At 40.0% G+C, this 18,811-nt stretch overlaps 1 protein-coding gene across 2 annotated transcripts in view; it reads left to right on the forward strand.

The window, feature by feature from the left end:
* The window catches only part of BNC2 (basonuclin 2), a 336,762-nt gene that overhangs the window by 232,931 nt on the left and 85,020 nt on the right, over nt 1-18,811 (forward strand). For both annotated transcript variants that reach the window (XM_054185907.1, XM_054185908.1), the window contains exon 4: nt 1,148-1,383. In XM_054185907.1, coding sequence (XP_054041882.1) covers nt 1,148-1,383 — 236 coding nt within the window. The remainder of the gene's footprint in view (nt 1-1,147; nt 1,384-18,811) is intronic.

Raw genomic sequence — 18,811 nt, forward strand, 5'->3', positions numbered from 1 at the left:
TCTTTTGAAGTTATGAATATTGTAGTCTCTGGGGCTCAGCTGAGCACCCTTTCTGCTCTAGGAATTAAAGTTAATAGTGACTTGGAAACTAGGCCTGTTTCAGGCTGCATCTGTGAAAGAATCACTCAGTGATGAGTGGTGTCCCTCAGACATTCGTACTGGGGCTAGTACTGTTTATTATCTTCATCAGTAACATAGACAGTGGGATCGAGTGCACCCTCAGCAAATTTGCAGATGACACCAGCTGACATGCCAGAGGGACCTGGACAAGCTCAAGAAGTGGGCCCATGTGAACCTCATGAGTTTCAACAAGGCCAAGTGCAAGGTCCTGCACCTGAATTGGCGCAAGCCCCAGTATCAATACTGGCTGGGGGATGAAGGGATTGAGAGCAGCCCTGAGGAGAAGTACTTGGGGGTACTGGTGGATGAAAAGCTGGACATGAGTTGACAATGTGCACTCGCAGCGCAGAAAGCCAACCATATCCTGGGCTGCATCAAAAGAAGCGTGGCCAGCAGGTCAAGGGACGTGATTCTGCCCCTCTACTCTGCTCTTGTGAGACCCCACCTGGAGTACTGCGTCCAGCTCTGGAGTCCTCAGCACAAGATAGACAGGGACCTGTTGGAGCAGGTCCAGAGGAGGGCCACAGAAATGATCAGAGGCATGGAGAACCTCTCCTGTGAGGACAGGCTGAGAGAGTTGGGGTTGTTCAGCCTACAGCAGCGAAGGCTCCAGGGAGACCTTATTGCAGCCTTTCAGTGCTTAAAGGGGGCTTATAAGAAAGATGGGACAAACTTCTTAGCAGGGCCTGTTGCAATAGGACAAGGGGTAATGGTTTTAAACTAAAAGAGGGTAGATTTAGACTACATATAAGGAAGACGTATTTTACCATGAGGGTGGTGAAACACTGGCATAGGTTGCCCAGAGATGTGGTAGATGCCCCATCCCTGGAAACTTTCAAGGTTGGGTTGGATTGGGCTCTCAGCAACCTTATCTAGTTGAAGATGTCCCTGCTTATTGCAGGGGGGTTGGATTAGATGACTCTGGAAAATAAGTGCATCTGCCAAATTTGATGTTTTTAGATAATTATTTGGGATTATTTTGTCTTTCCTTTGGCTCTTCTCTTATACTTAACCCCTTTTCTTTCAGCCTTGGACAAGCTTAGTACTCAGCACCTCTACCACCCAACCCAAGTGGAGATTGTGCAGTCCAATGTTGTGTTTGACATCAGCAGCCTGATGCTCTATGGTACTCAGGCTGTGCCAGTGAGACTGAAGATACTACTGGACCGACTCTTCAGTGTACTGAAGCAAGAGGAGGTGTTGCATATTCTACACGGCTTAGGCTGGACACTTCGAGACTATGTTCGAGGCTACATCCTTCAGGTAGGAAATAAAGCAAAGCATGTTTCCAAACCCAGTTAACGCAATTTTATTTTTTTTATACAGACATGATGACTGTGCATCCAAAGAGATAGAGTGATATGAAGTAAATTTAGCATGCCATGTTCAAGACTAGTGATGGTGTTGGCAAAATAAAACATTCAGTTTTTCGTAAGCTAAAAATTGCGGGTTCCTTCATACTGTAGTATTCAGTTGTCTTCGCTTACACTTATGGTAGGAAATACCATAAATACTGCAGATACTGAGGTTAACTACTGCAAGCCTGATTTGGTCATCAAAAGCAACTGGCAAGTTTTCAAGGGCTACCTTTTGACTTAAGGAACTAAGATCCAAGTCAGCAGCTCCTTCATCTTTTCTTTCCTTCTTTAGAGAGATATCTAATAAGGGGAAGATGAAATGGGGGTTGTGTTCATGGTTCTGTTGGGAAGTATCCTTACCGTGTAATGTATAAACAGGAAAATCTTGTTTATAAGGCCATTTTAAAAAGGTAGCTTTAAAGAAAGTGTTACATGCAGGTTGGTTAAGATAAGATAAGCAAATAAAACATAAAATAAGTAAATAGACAGGCTTGCTTTACGAGTATGGTCATGAATATGTATGGTTGCTTATCTGAAGAATCTTGTCATCTGTTGGGTTCCAAATTGAATTACTATATTTTACAGGACTATTTCTGATTGAGAATCTAATACTACATGCGTCTAAGTTCTTTTAATTGCTCCTGACTTTGTGGGAGCTCTGCGTCATCGAGAAGTCATCTAGTTACTGAAGTGGACAAGCCTGAAAACTTTGAAAATTCTAGTTTCTGATTGATTTCTTTACTTTCTTAGGCAATGACAGTGTGCTTGGCAGACTAATTATGAATAGATTATCATAAATATATGATAGATATCTATAGAGGTATGTACTGTGATGGCATTATGTCCATATTGCGTCATATTTTAGATTCCTGGATTCTGAATGCTACTGATCAAGAGGGCTAAAGAAATATGATTTGCAAAGGGATACATGTAAATAAATGCATTTAATAGTTAGGTGTAATATATTGCAAGTGTAGAATGTAATTCAGTGTCCCTTACAGACAAGAAGACTGACTGAAATCAGTAGTTTTTTTGCTTTAAAGGTTGTAGAATCAGGCTCATATTGATTCTGTTTTAATTCTGTTGTAATGGTATTAATATATGCAAGAATGGCTTGTAATATAATTACATAGATATTTATACAGAATGAGATTGTGACCTATGCATCTGAATGGTGTAAAGGCCTATAATACACCATTAGGTCAGAGATCAGTTTACCTGGCTAGAACTCAATCACATTGTAGCCCTCAAGGCATGAATTTTGCCATTACTACATTCAACAACAGTGTATTGAATATTATGTCAGTTAAAGGAGAACAATTATCAGGGGCAGCTGTTACAGTCTTGCCACATATTGACTTGGTTAGTGCTTGGCTGTGGATTCTGTTAGTGGGTGAATGAAGACCTACGAGAGGTGTAGTTGAGCATGCCTGTTAGTTTAGCTCTCTAATTTGAAAGAATCACCGACTGGTCGAGGTTGGAAGGGAGATCATTTTGCCCAATCCCACTGCCCAAGCAGGGACACCTAGAAGTGCTTGCCCAGGACCATGTCCAGATGGCTTTTGAACAGCTCCAAGGATGGAGACTACACATCCTCTCTGGGCAAAAAATGCATTTGGTTTCTGTTAAAGCTAGGAAGCTCAGTATATAGCAGAAAAGGGAAACTGCCTAGTAAAACATATATGACGAGAAATCTTAGGAAAATTAATCCAATCTATGATAATAAAATAGTGTTCTTTAAAAATTAACTCTATTGCAGCTATCTGATAAAAAGGAGAAAAGGGGAAAGTACCAAATGAAATCATCCAGAATATCGCAGAGTGATGGGATTGTTGGTAGGCTGTCATGCAGTGAATTCAGCATCTGACTCTCAGTCCAGGAGTACAACCCTCTTTAACTTTTCTGTGCAAACCTGTCTAAGTTATAACCTAGTCCAGTCAATGCTGGTAAGTTTATCACACATTCATGCATACTCATTGTACATCAAATACACAAATATATATCTCTCTCTCTTTCTAGCAAAAGCTTTAAATTTGCTATAATGCTGTAGTTAGCAAAGCGTAAACCAGTAAACTAGCTTGTTCGTCTCTAATCTGACAAAAATAATATTTTAAACTTGTAACTTGACAAAATGATGAATATCACTGTTTGGCGTGAAAAAAAAAGGAATGTTAGTAGCTTTGGGAACACTTGCTCAGAAATACAGAACTCATTTGAAACATACAGACTCTATACCTTAAGTCTCTTCTGCAAGGACTAAGAGAAGTAACAGAATAGGGAAAGAGAATGATTGTGACAGATTCCAGAATACTTAATCCTGGTTCAAGTTCCCATGTTCACCAATTAACGGCAGTGCAAAAGATACGTAAAACTAGTACAAAACTGGAGTTTCGTGCCTTGGGAAGGTCTAAGATATCAATCTGTGCTGAATTTCCCCTAATCATGATGAAAGTGTTAAAATATTTTAACATTTTCCCTAAATGGTGTTTTTTTTGGAGGAAGGGGGAAAAAGAAATCTTAGGGTAGACGTATGCACTCAAATCAATTATTTTGGTATTGCTAGATATTTTCTTTTCTGTTCAAGATCCATAATGAAACCCTTCTTCCCACAGAAAAACAAAATACTTTTTCTCAGTAACTTTTGAGAAAAACCTCACCATTTGCTCCACTCAAGAAACTAGAGAAAACCAGTGCCTTTCTCTAGTTGTGTATTAGTGCTGCAAGGTGGGTGGGATTATTTGTAATACCCTCATTTTGACTAATAATGTTCCTAAATAGCAAATTAAAAAGCAGTGGGCAGAGAAAAATGTGGTATTTATTGCTTCATTCAGTGGATGCATTAATGGAGCACAGGAAACGGAGGAACCCTGAAGCCAGTGGAGGTAATGTGATACACCGCCTTTCACATTTGGGCACAGTCGCAACATTGCCAGTAACGGCTGAAAGGCATTAAGACCTGGCGAGCTTTCTCGGGCCTCTGTGCAATAAACCTAGTTTCTGGTGAATAGATACCTATCTCTGTAATGTCAGTGAACGAAAATTTGGTCAGCAGTCTCATCAGATTGCTCACCAGATTAATGTTTTGCAGGAGGAGATGTTCTCTCATCTTTAGAAGTGATCCTCAAAAAAAACTTACTGCATTTGGGGAACTTTCTGGACTGTGTCTGCTCCATGGGAGAGCTTCAGTTTCTAGGCTTGTTTATCCCGTACCTAACTCAGGGTTACTGACTTGGGTGCGGAGCTGCTTGTGCGCGTGTAGGTTTTCTCTTTGTGAACAACCAACACAACAAGTGTCTTTACATGGTGGGAAATTATTCTGTCAACAACAGTAGCTGTTTTAGGTCAGATTCTGCACCTGCTACTCAAAAGAGATGTGGTTAGCGTCTCTGTTGATTTGGGTGAAGTTACTTTTGCTGTAAAGAACAGCTCAACTGTGAGTAAGGCTCTAGCCCTGGTTTGATTCCAGCTGAGCTGAGTGAAGAGGTAACTTTGCCAGCTGTTCTCTTCTGCTCCACCACTGGAGAATACTTTACCCCACCCATTTGCTAGTGTAACTACATGTGTAATCACTCCCTAGCCAGGTTCTCTCTAAACAAGCCAGGTTAGAAAAATCGTCTTGCTAAACATGTGCAAGTCAACTCTGATTATTCTGAGGGGAAAGGGCTAGAGAACAATTATGCCACTAGCAGTGAACAGCTGGGGCATTCAGCTTTTGCACTGGGTCCAGCTGCAGATGACAGGACATGTGACCACAACTTAGAGGCCATGAACTGACTCTTTGCAAATAATGATTCAGTGTTTTGAGTAACAGCTCAACACTTTTTCAACTGTTTTGTGATCAAACAGTTGTATTCCCTTAGTGTAAAAGAGGAAAATAAATATTATCTTTACAGTACAAAGAGGGAAGCAGAGGCACAGAACAGAATACTGGCAGATTCAGGAAAAGGGGCTAGACCTAGGATTCCCATTCTTACCACTGTTCCTTGACAAAAGTAGATTGAAGTCAGTAGCTCATAGGCAATGTCTTGGCTGCCAGACTCTCTGGTACCACTCACAGCTATGAGAAATTATTTTTAAAAAGTCCCAAACCCCCAAATCAAAACTAATCTAGCTGGAAAAGTATGGGTATTTTATTGGCCCAAAAGGTGACTAACTTACAAAAGTTCCTGCACTGGACAGTGCAGGGGGAATCACTAATCCTACATGAAGATCTTTCGCATGGCAATGTCAATGCTGATAATCTGATGAAATTCAAAATTATTAGATATCATTTTCTGCTTTGGGAAGACTAGAAATGGGAGTATTATGCTTTTCCTGCCTCTGTGGTTTCACTGTCAAGACTGCTAATTTTAAAAGTAAGAAAAAACCTTCTGAAACTAATGACATCCTCTGCCACTGCTGACTTGGGCTTGTGTGTTTCTTTGCCCACAGATCAACAACACAATCCCTACTTTATGAATTTAGTTAACTCTTCAGATGATGACCAGGGTGACTGTAATTTATTCTTATTGCTGTGTTGATTCTGCAGGGCTAAAACAACCGTTGAGCAAGAACAACTGTTTCAGTCACTGAAGTCAGCTAAGAGTAAACTCCCAGAAGAGCAGGGAAATTTAGACATTTTTACAAAAGACAACATCCCATTAACTAAAAGAAACTCATTCAAATTGTGAAATGCGTAGTGCAAGTTAAATAATTCAGTTTGAGATTTTAAAATAAAAATTGGTTATATGCATAGTCAAATTACATGCTCACATATATTGGCATTACATTTGGCTGACAATTTCTCAAATTTTTGTAAAAAGTAGTTGCTGTTGGTGGAATGGGTTGTTTTCATTTGCTGTCCTAGTTTACCACAACTAGATTGTTCGTGCACATCATTCTTACATTCAGATTAGGTCAAGAGATTTTGGGGGAGACCAAAGAAAGAAATTTGGGCGTCTTTATTAATACCGTTCTTAATTTCTTTTCTGTTATTTCTCTGAGTAATCCCTTAGCACCTCATCCCTTCTAAGCAGGTGAAATATTAACCGTATGCACAGATGGAAATTGCTTTGCTGTTCTTAAAATTAAATATTGCCCACCATTGGCTTCTCTGTGGAGGATTTCAGAAAAGCATGGGTTCTGTTGCTATCTGACCTCTTTTAGAGACTGTAGAGTCTTAGCTTTCCTGTCTGTACTCATTTGCCTCCTTTTAAAACGTTTGAACTTTTGCTGCAGAGCCCAAGTGCAAAGGCTATTTAATTAAACAGCTTGTCAAACAGCCTCCATTGCTTTAACATAAGGAACGTTAGAAAGAAAACAAACAAACAGCAGCTCTGAGGGTATCAGCTTTTCCAAGGTAGACAAATGGTGTCAGGTCATTGTAGTGATGATATTATACTTTCAGTTCAATGTAGTCTGCTTTCTATAATCACAGGTCACATGAAGTTTCTCTCAGCTTTTTGTTTACCAGGTGACATCAGTTGATTTACTGGTTTTTTTCTTTCATAACAAGAACACCTTTAAAGTGGTGGTATGCTATATTTTTCATGATAAAATTAAAAGAAATAGGCAATCAAATTATGACATGGATGGGGGAAAAAACCAGTTTAGCCGTGCAACCCAGTGAAAGTTTGATGGCAATTAGCACCATTGCTTTTAGATGTGAAGGTTGTCCATTTATTTAGTTGGTATTGCTTCTCATTTTTCATTTGTCTGTTTGTCAATCTCTTGATTAATACTTTGCACTTGTTTAGCTGTGAGCACTGGAGGATTTCCATGTGTTTTAAGAAGCAGTCACTTACTCGTCCCTGTCTCTATGAGTATTATGCCCTTTTTTTTTCTATGAGTATTATGCACTTTTTATGTGTAGTAAAACCAATGCAGATAAAGGTTAAGAGGTTTATCTGGTGAAGACTGAAACAAAGCCAAAGTACAACCAAAGTCTTTCACATGCAAGCTTGTATTTCCCATAATAACTGCCACCCACATTTAATTACTTGATAATGAAGAGTTACCCTTTTACAGCTTTATTTACTTTTTTCAGCCTCATTAGATACACTTCTATCTTGTGTTTTCTTTTCGCCCCTGTAATTATTGTAAACACTCATATGTGTTCTTTTGTTCCAACGTTATTTTTCAACAGTGGCCCCCAGAGAGACCAAGGCTCAAAGCTGGGTAACATTTATGCAGACTTCTACTCTGCCAGTATAGATAGGATCCAAATCTGGGTCTCTTTAGTATGTGCCCTGCCTATTTCTTGTTCTCTATGCCTGTCTGTTCCCTCCTCCCTCTCTTGCCACTCCAACTTACTTATTCTGTTGTCACTGCCTCCAATCACCCTCCTCTTTTTCTTGCTTATCTTCCCTTCTTCAGCCTCACCTCAGTTTCACTGCCCCTCCTTCTCTGATTTTGCCTCTTTAACACAAAGAGATGAAAAGAATCTGTCAGATGATGTGTCCATCTCCTGAGTTTTCCATTCCTCCCACAGCACCACTGGATGCTAATATTTGCGGCTGTGATCATCTGGAAGAGTTTCTCTTCTCCCATGTGAGTCAGTTTAGCATGACTCCCCTGCACTCCTGTGGAACAGAGATTCTCAGCTATGCCCCTTACTCTTTTGTATTCATCCTAGCTGTACTAAGCTAGGAGTGACTATCCTATCTCCACACTAAACAGAGGGTGAAAAAAGCTCAGATAAACCTCTAGGTAGGGATAGGATACAGAGCACAACTGCTGAGCCAGAGGGAAGCATTGTTGTGTGTTTAAGCAAAGCAGTGCCGCTTGTTCTACAGTGTGGAGTGCTTTCAGATTTTCTCTGTGTCTGCGCTAACTTTCCTAACATCTTCCTGCTGCTTTTGATGCCATACCTCTAATAGTAACACTACCAATAACACTAGTGCTACACGACTCTTCATCACTACCATTAGCACTTGAACCGGGTAAGAATAAAAATAAAGTCCTAAGAATTTGATGGCACGTCTGAATGCCACCAGGACAAGTTACGTGACAACAGATGTCTCAGTAACATGCAAAGATCATTTGGATTTCCAGAATATGTGCAGCTGGAGAGCTGTGCTATTGCTGCTCTGTGTCCTGCATCTTGCAAGGGTAATGAAGCAGAGGGCTGTATAACCCCTGGTGATCAACAGCAGTATACATGATGCTAGTTCTTAATGACTACTATGAAATAGTCAGCCTTTATAACCATAGCATTTCACATGGCTCAGAAATGCAGAGATGGCCATTTTAATGGCAAACATTTTTGGCTGTCAAAGAGCAAAAGAAAAAAAAAGGATATACATAGAGAGACTTTTGTGTAGCTGTGCTTCTCCTACCTGGAACGTGTACTGTTTACAGTACTGGGGGTGAGAAGCCGTGATCCCACTGACTGACGTAGTTTCATGCAGCTGGGCACAGCTACTGGGATGCAGACCATGGAAATGGCTGTTACTGAAGGTCTGTCAGGCATGTGCCAGGACCATGTGTGCTTGCTTTCTAAAACGGAGCTGAAAATCTCTTCACCTGCCAAGGACCGAGTTCATGGTCCTGTGTTTCTCTTGTGATAGTTGATGAAATCACAAACACCTAAAGCAGAGTGAGGGATGAAGGAGGTAGGAGGGATAGTTCACTCCCTAGGCCGTTTTAGGTGTGAGTGATGCCATCAAGCATTGCAGGAGAAACAGAGCCCTGAACTTGGGTCTTGGCAGTTAAGCCAAGGAGAAAACTATTTCCAGCTTTCTTGCTTCAGAATGTGTTTGAATTTCTATTAACCATTTGTGATCACAGAAGTTTTTCTGTGAAGTCTGTATATATGTGTGTGTGTATGCATGCATACTTAAATAATCTATAAATTTTATTTATATTTCTGATAGATTCTGAGTGTGCGCATGTGACAAAAGTGTCTGGTTTTGAGACTGATTCTCTGTGGATGAGGGAAAAAGAGACAAAGGCTTTCCTTCTAGCCTGGAAAATCACTTTTCTTGCCGACAATGCCATGTTGAAGCCTCTACTGGAATGTATCCTGCACTATGTCAAAAAAATATGACCACTGAGTTGAGGACAGGATCTTGGGGTTACTGTCCATCTCAATTTTCTTGTAATAAATGCAGTGACCTATTATAAAATAAACAAAAGTGCATAAAGCTATTGATTGAAAGGAAATGTGTGTGTACATGTGGAGGGGAGCGAGTCGTGCCAAGAATCCAAGGAATTAACATCATTCTTCTCACAAAATACAGCTCAGAGATTAGAACTTCTGCTTTTTATAGACTACTCTTTCCACAGAGGACCTCAGGCTGAATTCAAATCATGGTCCTGGAGGTGATAAGGTTGTGATGTTAACCATTCAGCTACACATCAATGGAGATTAACTCAACTAAAGAGTACGGAGTCCAGACCATGACACTTTAATGGATTTAAGACTTTGCCCAGTTTAGACACCTCTTGCTCTAAGTTTAGGGGTGGTTTTGATTGTCTGTGTGTCAGCACTGGCTTCAGGCGCTTATGAAATTTAGGCTCGCAGACACTTAGGAATCAGGAAGGGCCACAGAGAATCAAACTTGTCATCTGTCCAGCATCAGTTGATTTACTGCTTTTCTTGAAGTCCAAGGGATCTCAAGGGGACTTTTTTCCCTTGCAGCACTGATCTTTCAATGAGGTGCTAGTGCCTGTCCTGAGCAATAACAAGGAATAACAGTGAAGTGTGAGTGACTCTTATTAGGAGGGGTAAATGTCATTAGCACTTACTGTTGCCTTCTAGGCAGTAAAAGCACAGCATTGAATGTAGACAGACAACTCCCTTTTACTTATCAAGGTACATTTTGAATCTAATGAAGATGAACTCTTAATTAAGAAATTTACTTTTCTTCCCTGTGCTGAAATATCTTCTGTGATTTGGTTGTCATTTTGCACCATGTCATAGAATTTCGAATACTTAACTTGAAGCCAGGAAACATGTATTATTCTACTGGCTCTAATATATTAACTTGCTGCACGAGTCCTTTGTGCTTCAGCTTGATTTCTCTCCTCCCCCACGGCTTTTACAAAATGTTCTAATCATCCCAATTAATACTTGGATGTTGTTAATTAATGTTTATGAAGTGCTTTGAGATCCTCTAATGAAATAGAATGTGTAATTATGATTGTTCTTTAGTCAAATTCTGAAACATCACCACCACCGTAACAGTTGTTTCAGTAAATATTTTCTTTAGTAATCTTTTTAGCAAATAGAAAAGGAAGAAGAATTTGTTTCGTTTGTTTCCTCTTTACCTTTTCTAGTAGGGGAAAGTATGTATGTTTATATCCAGACTTGCTGGGTTCTTCATGATGGATCTTGCCAGAATTGCACCCCAAAGTCTTACATTCCTACTGATGGGAAGGCGATGGAAGCCTGTGTTACTGACTGACAGTCATCCCACAGAGAAGGAAGCCACTTGTAGGACACGTAGATTTTTAAGACTGCAGGCCCTGTATATATCAGCTTGCTGGGTTTTGTGTGTTTCTGTATAGCTTGCCTAGTGATGTGGATATGGTAATAGTGTTAACATCATTACATTTTTATCCATGTGGTCTGGATATTGGATGTCTTTACCTTGTGTCCAATTTGACATGTGGTGCTGACAAATAGGAATAAAGGAAATGAGCCTGCTCATCAGGTTGCTTGCAACATAGAGTATGTTGCACTGGGCTTTCCATTAGAACAGAATGGCTCTGTTTGGAAATAGCTAGGACAATGCCTGGGCAACAAGTTCAGCTAGCTCAGTATATAGCTGAATGAGTGCTTGGCTTCAGAAAAGGATAGTCACCATAGAAGGTAAGTATATTAACATGAAGCACTTCAGTATTACTAGCCTCAAACACTTAAAGGTCATAAATTCAGTTTCTGGACATTGGGGAATCGGTTTAAAAGATTAGATTTAATATAATTTATTTTTGCATTCCATTTTATATTGGAGAAAGTTAGGTTTGTGCTTTCAAGCTGCTTCTTCCTGTTTTGAAATCTACCATGAAAAATGAAAATTTCTTTGGATAAAAAAGCAAATCAACACAAGAACTCCAGGAAGCAGGTATAGTGAAAAACCCCCACCTTGTAATATCAAGAGATTTTTTATAAAATTGCAAGAATTGGCTATTCTTGTAGTGTTCCTGAGTACTAAATAAAACATGCTAAGTATATAATGTTACAATCCACAAAAATGCTTTTGTCTGACCCATCTCTTTCAGAAAGAATTCCATAAAATAAAATTTAATTTAATTTTAAAGAATTTAACTAGTACTAATTCAATCGCTTTCCATGCATGAGCTGGTTTGCACTTGATAGGAGTATTTCAAACAGTACCACAGAATGCAAACCAGAGCTGTTCTTTCCCCTTTGTGGGCCCAAAGAGTTGTGAGGTAATGAATATAAGACCAATGACATCCATTTTCTGCCACAGCTGAAGGCAGAGATATGTTTTTTGGGAGGAAAAGGGTGAGGAATTAATAATGTCTGTAGCAGATTGCTCACACAATTGCGTTTGTGGTGAGGCTGCAGAGAACCTGGGTGTTACAGAATGTAAGAAGCTGTTCTGGGACAACTGACCATTGTTGGTGGTGTGGTCCAGAGACAGAGATAATAGCAGCCGCTTATGCTGTGCGTACTGTCTTTGACCTGGTCACTTCCAGCCTTCGTTTGGAGGGTGTAGCTTGAGGAGCCTGTGTTCCCCCAACCACACATGGCTAGCAAGTTGATTTCACGTGATGAGGTTAAAGTGCATCTTGCAAGAGCAAGTTTCTCATAATGCCTCCTTGTACATATTCTAAGAGCCAGGTACTTGATGTGTTATGAACTGAACAGCCCTGTATTCCATACATATTTAAATTTGATAATTTTGTTACTGTGTTATAGAGCAGTATTATTGCATACATTATTAATACTGTCCTGTAAATTATTAAATGGAGGGTTGTTGATTCTGGTAATCGGAAGAGTATCTGTTCAGCTGAAATGAAGAGTTAGCCGTCTCATTGGGTCAATACAACCAGTTTTCATAGTCATGGAAACATTGTGACATAGGTAACCTGAGCTTTACACTTTTCATGGAGTCACAGAAATAATAAAAACACATTTTTTTTAAGTTTTTTTTTGTTTGAGTTTGGGCTTTTTTTGGTGAGTAGTAACCTGCAGGATCAAATAGATCAATGAAAATATAGTACCTTAGCATGGAACAGTTTTTTATATCAATGTTAAGATTTCTTTGCAGTAAGATAAAAATCTCAGTGCAATAGAAAGTTATATGGGCTTTGAACCACTTGCGAGAATTTAAATGTCAAACCAGTGTGAGGTGCTTCAGAAGTGCTTCAAACTGAAAATCCGAAATGAAAGTATATGTATACTCACATGTTTGAATAATAGCTTCAGTAACATAGTATGAATTTCCAATACTAGTCACACCAGACATTAGGTGTGTGTCTGTAAGGCCTTCCCTGTTGCCAGTCTGCTTTATGTTGCAGTAGTCCATAAGTACCTCTCTAAGGTACTCACTTTCACTTCAGCAGAGTGTTTACACTCAGTTCATACAAGGTAGCTGTATTGGAATTTCAGCAGCTACTGCACTGTAAAAAAAGTCCTTATATTATTTAATGTAGCTATTCAAAGGAACAGGACTTGTATGACAATGCTTTGTATAACTATTTTCAGCTTAGTTCAAGAGATGGGAAGGAAGGTGCTGCAAATATATGATGCTGCAAATATATGAAGTCTCTATATGCTTTGTGTATATGGCCAGGTAGTGGGGAGAAACACTGGTAGTTCCTACACTGGAGAAAAAGCAACACTCATCGCTTTCAAGGCACCAAAGAAACCATACTAGAGAGACAGGGGAAAAAGAGGTTGTAAAAATGCAAACTAAAAGAGTTCTCAGCTTATTGGGCACTAGAGACATAAAGCCAAAGGAAGGCAAATTTAATTTGTTACTTGGAGAACTGCTCAGTCACTGTCAGAAAGTGGATCCTGATTCAGCAAGGTGCATAAGCACCTACCCAACTTTAAACAATTAATGCTTTTGATTTCAACATTGATCTACTCACGTGTTTAATATTATGCATATGCTTGTATATTTTTCTGAATTGGGGCTTCAATTAATGTATGTATGTCAGCTTGGTCAGCTGAGGTCACACAACAGTTCTCTTCCTGTAAGCACTGCCCTTTAGTTCAAAAGGAATTGCTTGTTGAGAGAACTGCATGAGAAAGTATGTTTCAATTAAAACTGTAGGTTTCTAAAGATTCTTTCTTTATTGTTAATTGTTTTCACTGGGGTAGACTCTGTCTCTCTCTGCACTGACATTTATTACATCTCTCAAAACCAGGCGTCCTGGTTTGAGGTAAAACAGAACCAATTTTCTGATTTGTAATTTTACTTTTTAGCTGGGCCTCTTCTGACTAAAGTCTGAAATTAACGGCATATTGTTCAGGCACTGTTCACTCTCAGAGTGACAAGACCTGACTGTACCAAGGAACGGTGTGCACAGAGGCTCTTGCTTACACTTATTGCTATAACGACCAAGGTCGGCGAACTTCGCTGTTTGCCCCGTTAGAGGGCTGGAAGTAGGGAAGCGTAGAGGGGTCCCACCCGCAGGGAGGAGGAGAGGGGACAGGTGACCCAAAGCTGACCAACAGGGTATTCCATCCCACATGCACCACGCTCAGTGTAAAAGCTGAGGGATCAAAGGGGCAAGGGGGGCTCTGACTCACTTTTTCTCCAATGGCCGACGTCTGGGGAGGACCCTGTCTGTTCGTCTGCCTTTGATCCCGATCCGAGCATTCCTGACTCTAGTTCTGGAATTCAGCTCCTGTCCGTCGCTGACTCCAGTCTGGGACTCTCCCTGTGTCTGCTGGTGACGCCATCGTCATCCTGGGAGCTGGGTATGGTTTTGTATATATTGTATACCTTTTTTCTTTAATTTTATTATTCTATTATTATTTACTATTTTCTTATTTATTATTATTTTCATTAAAGTAGTTTAGTTCTCTTTCTAAACTCGTAAGTCTCCTTATCTCTTCTTCTCCTCTCTGAGGAGAGAGGTGGGGGGAAGGGCCATCTGTCGTTCTGATTGGCCAGTCTGGCCAAAACTGCGACACCAGGCCACAAGCCATGGATCGTTTTGCATATGGAGACTCACTAATGCAGCAGATTCTCACCATGAGGTCTCCAAGTCAGTTTTGTCATGTCCATGAAGACCAGGGCCTCACTAAAGGAGGGTCTTACCTTCTTTGGTCCAGGTTGCTGCTCTTTTTCTTTCCTGCCCCACGCAGGAGTTTTATGGGGTAGGTGGAAGGAATAATCAGTGAGCACCAGGTCCTTGCCCACTTGGCCATTCCCTGCCTGGTGTCTGTGGGTCAGGTGTGGGTAGCTGCTGCATCCCCTATTCCTTTCCGTTCTAGCTGAGTGCCTGCAAACCACCCTACAGCACAGCTCTTCGACTCCAGCTGCACGCAGGGAGCCAAGACTTTGCCCAGCGTGCTGAGCTGATTACATAGTATGTACAAAATAATAAATTAAGAGTTTCTGTTCCTTTTGAAATGTGTGGATGTAATTTACAAAATATCCTCTGTGGAAAAGGGGAGGAGGTTTACAAAAATGGTTGAAGTACACGTTAACACCTGACCAACTGAGGTAATGTGGAGAACACAGTACAGCTAGGGATCAAGTACAGGGAAGGGAAGAGTCCTTAAATGTTACGTTTCCAAGAAAATTTGGCATGTTTAGAAACCAGCCTTCCTTCCTAGTATCCTGGCCTTTTATTGCTATTGGCAGCTTGTCCCTTGTGTCACTCAAGAATTCATAATGAATCTGTAAAAAGCAAATAGTACTGCATTTTGTTTGCAGGAAAACAGGAGACTTCTGCTTTAGTGGATGGACGCACTTGGTGTGTGGAGTTGTAATGAATACAATGTTGGATGTATGTTGTGTATATTCCTTGTAGCATTAATTCTGACCCAGTTACATGGTAAATAATGTTGACTGATACAAAATAAACACACTCATGGTTTGTACCATATGTTTTAGACTAATTTTTGTAGCTCTGTTTGTTTGTTTTTGCTGAAAGGTGGCCGACAGATCTTTGAAGTTATTCTTCTTACATATACAATTTTTAAAAAGTAAGTTACAGTTTTTCTTTTTGAGCATGATAGCAGCAGGAACTGGTATCTCCATGCAAACTTGACTACCAAAATCCGTGCTTCCAAATTCATAGAACTATCCCTGAAGAAACAGTAAAGAAATTGGTATTTCAGTTTTTGTCTATGAAAGAAAGCTGTCATTTAGAGGCACACTCTGATATTTATTTCAGTAATGCCTTATTTTACAAGCAATGGAACCACTTGTGAAGTAAGGCACTGTGTAGTTGAAATGGAGATATCAAAACTAAGCTCACTTTGTTCACTCTAAATGCCATGCTTTTTTGACAGTTAAGCATAGTGAATTAACTTTTTTTTGTGAAATTTTGTGAAATTTGACTTATGTTTCCTCTGCCTTTAGCCCATCTCCTCTAGCACAAGTGTGTTTAAGCAAAACTAAATTTAAAAATAGGAAGGAAGGGAAACAAGGATTTAATCAATAATATCAAGGGATAGCAGTGCAGATATAGAATTTTCAGAAGGCTACTAATGTCAGTTCCTACCTATATTCAGTTCCTGAATCTCTAACTGTACCTTTAAAAATGATGCTGTGACTGCTTGATTGTTTTATGCCCAAAAATTAAGTTGTGTGAAAAACAGTTTCCAAAATGGATACTATTTAATAAAAATACTTTAATGGCCAATTTTTAAGATAAAATGCAACAGTCTTACTCAACTTTGGCTATATATTTAAATATGGATTCACAATGTGAGAAGTTCAGACACTGTGGAATCGTACCAGTTGTCCATGAGAACTGGAATGAAACAGACAAGGAAAAAAAATTAAATCTTATGAAGATCAGAAAGCAAATTATGAGTAAGCTTGGCTATTATCATATCCACCCCAACACACGCGTGCGCACGCACGCACATACACACACACACACTCAGGGTTATTTGCCTTTTTGGTGATATTCACTTTGGAATGCCTGAACTGAAAGATTTGGACCAAATCCTGCAAACAGTTATGTTGCTGAGTCAGTTTATGTCCTTATATTTTAAAGAAGCTTTTTGAAGTGTGAGCCTTTTCTGGCTCACATATCTCCTCCAGAGCATGCAAGAGCACAATGCCCCTATGGCAAAGAAATGAGAAGTGGCAGTAACCATAGATATAAACAGTTTCTTCCCTCCACCTTGGAGGAAGCCAGCTGTTGCTGACTGTTCCTCTTTTTTCCCTACCATTTTGCAATCTGTTTGCGACTGCATTTCAAGAAAAAATGAATTTGGAGCTTAAGTATTTAGTTTTTTGTTTGTTGCCTTTTCTTCCCATTCTTTCTTTGGTTTTGTTTTTGGTTTTTTTGTTTGTTTTCATTTTTGTTTTCTTTTTGTTTTTGTTTTTTTTGTTGTTTTTTTTTAAGATTAGCTGTTTGACACATTTTGTTGGAGGTCAAAAATGTCTCTTTCTGGTCAGACATCTAGTGCAGGGATTCCCAGCCTGTGCTTTATGGAAGCCTAGAAGTCAGTGGAGTGTCTTGGCACTGGGCTCGTCTTGCTGGTGTTTAACTGCTCTACTGCATTAAAAGAACACACACAAAAAAGTCATCAAATTCTTTCTTAGTTTTTCTCTTCTATGTAAGCATTTACTGCAGAGATATATCTTTGCAATGGGAAAGGAAAGGGCTCTGAAACAGTTTCTTTCAGGATGACATTCACATTATGAAAACATTTCCAAAATCCTGATGTGGCTTGTTTTGGGTTGGTTTTGTTTTTTTTTAACCCTGCTTCTCTTATGCAGGATTGTACAAGAGAAATAGATTTGGAAGATTTTTGTCCAGGCCACTTTTAATATACTCACTAGTACAATGCTTCATTCCTTTGGGAAAAGCTGAGTAACTATATTATTGTAGGTATTGAGAGAACATTATATTATAAGCTTAACAATGTGGCTTTCAAACTTGGGAGGGGGCTGGAGATAGAAGAAATTATCTCCACAATAGAAATATATTATTTCTCATATCAAAAGAAAACTTCTTCGAAAACATTTCCTTTGCTTATTATATTTTTTTCCCCCATTTATTCTTGTCAGTACAGGACACATTCAGCATCTGTTCTCTTGCAAAAGCCCTCAGGAAAAATTAAAAAGCTGTTCTTGCAAATTCATCATTATTAAGAACCATAATTCACCTCATGGTTATCTCAGCCCTTCTGTAGCTCTTATCTGCACTCTGTGATGACATTGCCTTCTTGAGCAAGGCATCGTTCCAGCCTCGTCTCATCTCTCCCACCTTAATTTGTACCGATGCGTTGCAGTTTGGTGACAGGCAGTTGTTCGTGCTTGAATAACCCAAGATTTGAATTCTACAGTTTGTGGCATCCATGTAATGCTTAGCAGTGGGTACAGCTGTTAACTATTCGCTTATAAATAATCTTTTTCCCCTCTCAACCTGTCTCCCAGGTAGTGTACCTGTCACCATTAATAACTCATCGGTAGCTCCCCAGTGGTTTGGCCCATCACTTGTCATTCACAGTGGAGAGCTGCTCTGGCCTGCTATTGAAGCTCACACAAGCTCCTTCAGCTATTCACTCATCCCAGCAGCTGCGCTGTTTCATGTTCCTGACTTGCGGGAAATTGCGCTGATGGGTTCCACCGTTAGGCGCCTCAACTGTCCCCTCTCATCGCTGACCGCACGCCGAGCCTTGCCTTTGGGAAACGTAATGTTGTCTGCTCCAGACAGAGAGATACGTTACGAATTGTTTTAAGGCAGCTCTCACCCACCCATGTTGATTTCGCTGGAAATGTAACCCTGGAGTTCATTTGGACCATTGTATGTAGCCATTTTGCACATACATCTATTTGTCTTACTGTTTATTTTTACTGTGGCAGTAGCCCCACTGACGTACATGCTCCAGAAATCAGAACAAAAAGACAGCTGAGACTCTGTATTGATTACTTGTTTGGGCATGGGAAGGGGAGGGAAGGTAGAAGTGACTTTGGTTGCCACCTTGCTATGAAAGATTAATTTTTTACTCCATTATTCTGCGTAACAGAATAGTTGTCCCTTCTCTTTGAGAGTGATGTGCTTCCTTTCCTAAGGAGGCCTGGCTGGGGTATTTATTGTTACCTGATCCTCTTGCTTAGTAGAAACTTACTGTAAGCATGGCGCAGTCTGCGGACAGGAAATCATTCAGGGTCAAGGCAATAAAGAGGCAGGTCTCGTGAACTGATAATGCTTTGGAGAGGCGGTCTAAAGTGAAGTGA

This window comes from Rissa tridactyla, chromosome Z (assembly GCF_028500815.1).
Source record: "Rissa tridactyla isolate bRisTri1 chromosome Z, bRisTri1.patW.cur.20221130, whole genome shotgun sequence".
Taxonomy (NCBI): domain Eukaryota; kingdom Metazoa; phylum Chordata; class Aves; order Charadriiformes; family Laridae; genus Rissa; species Rissa tridactyla.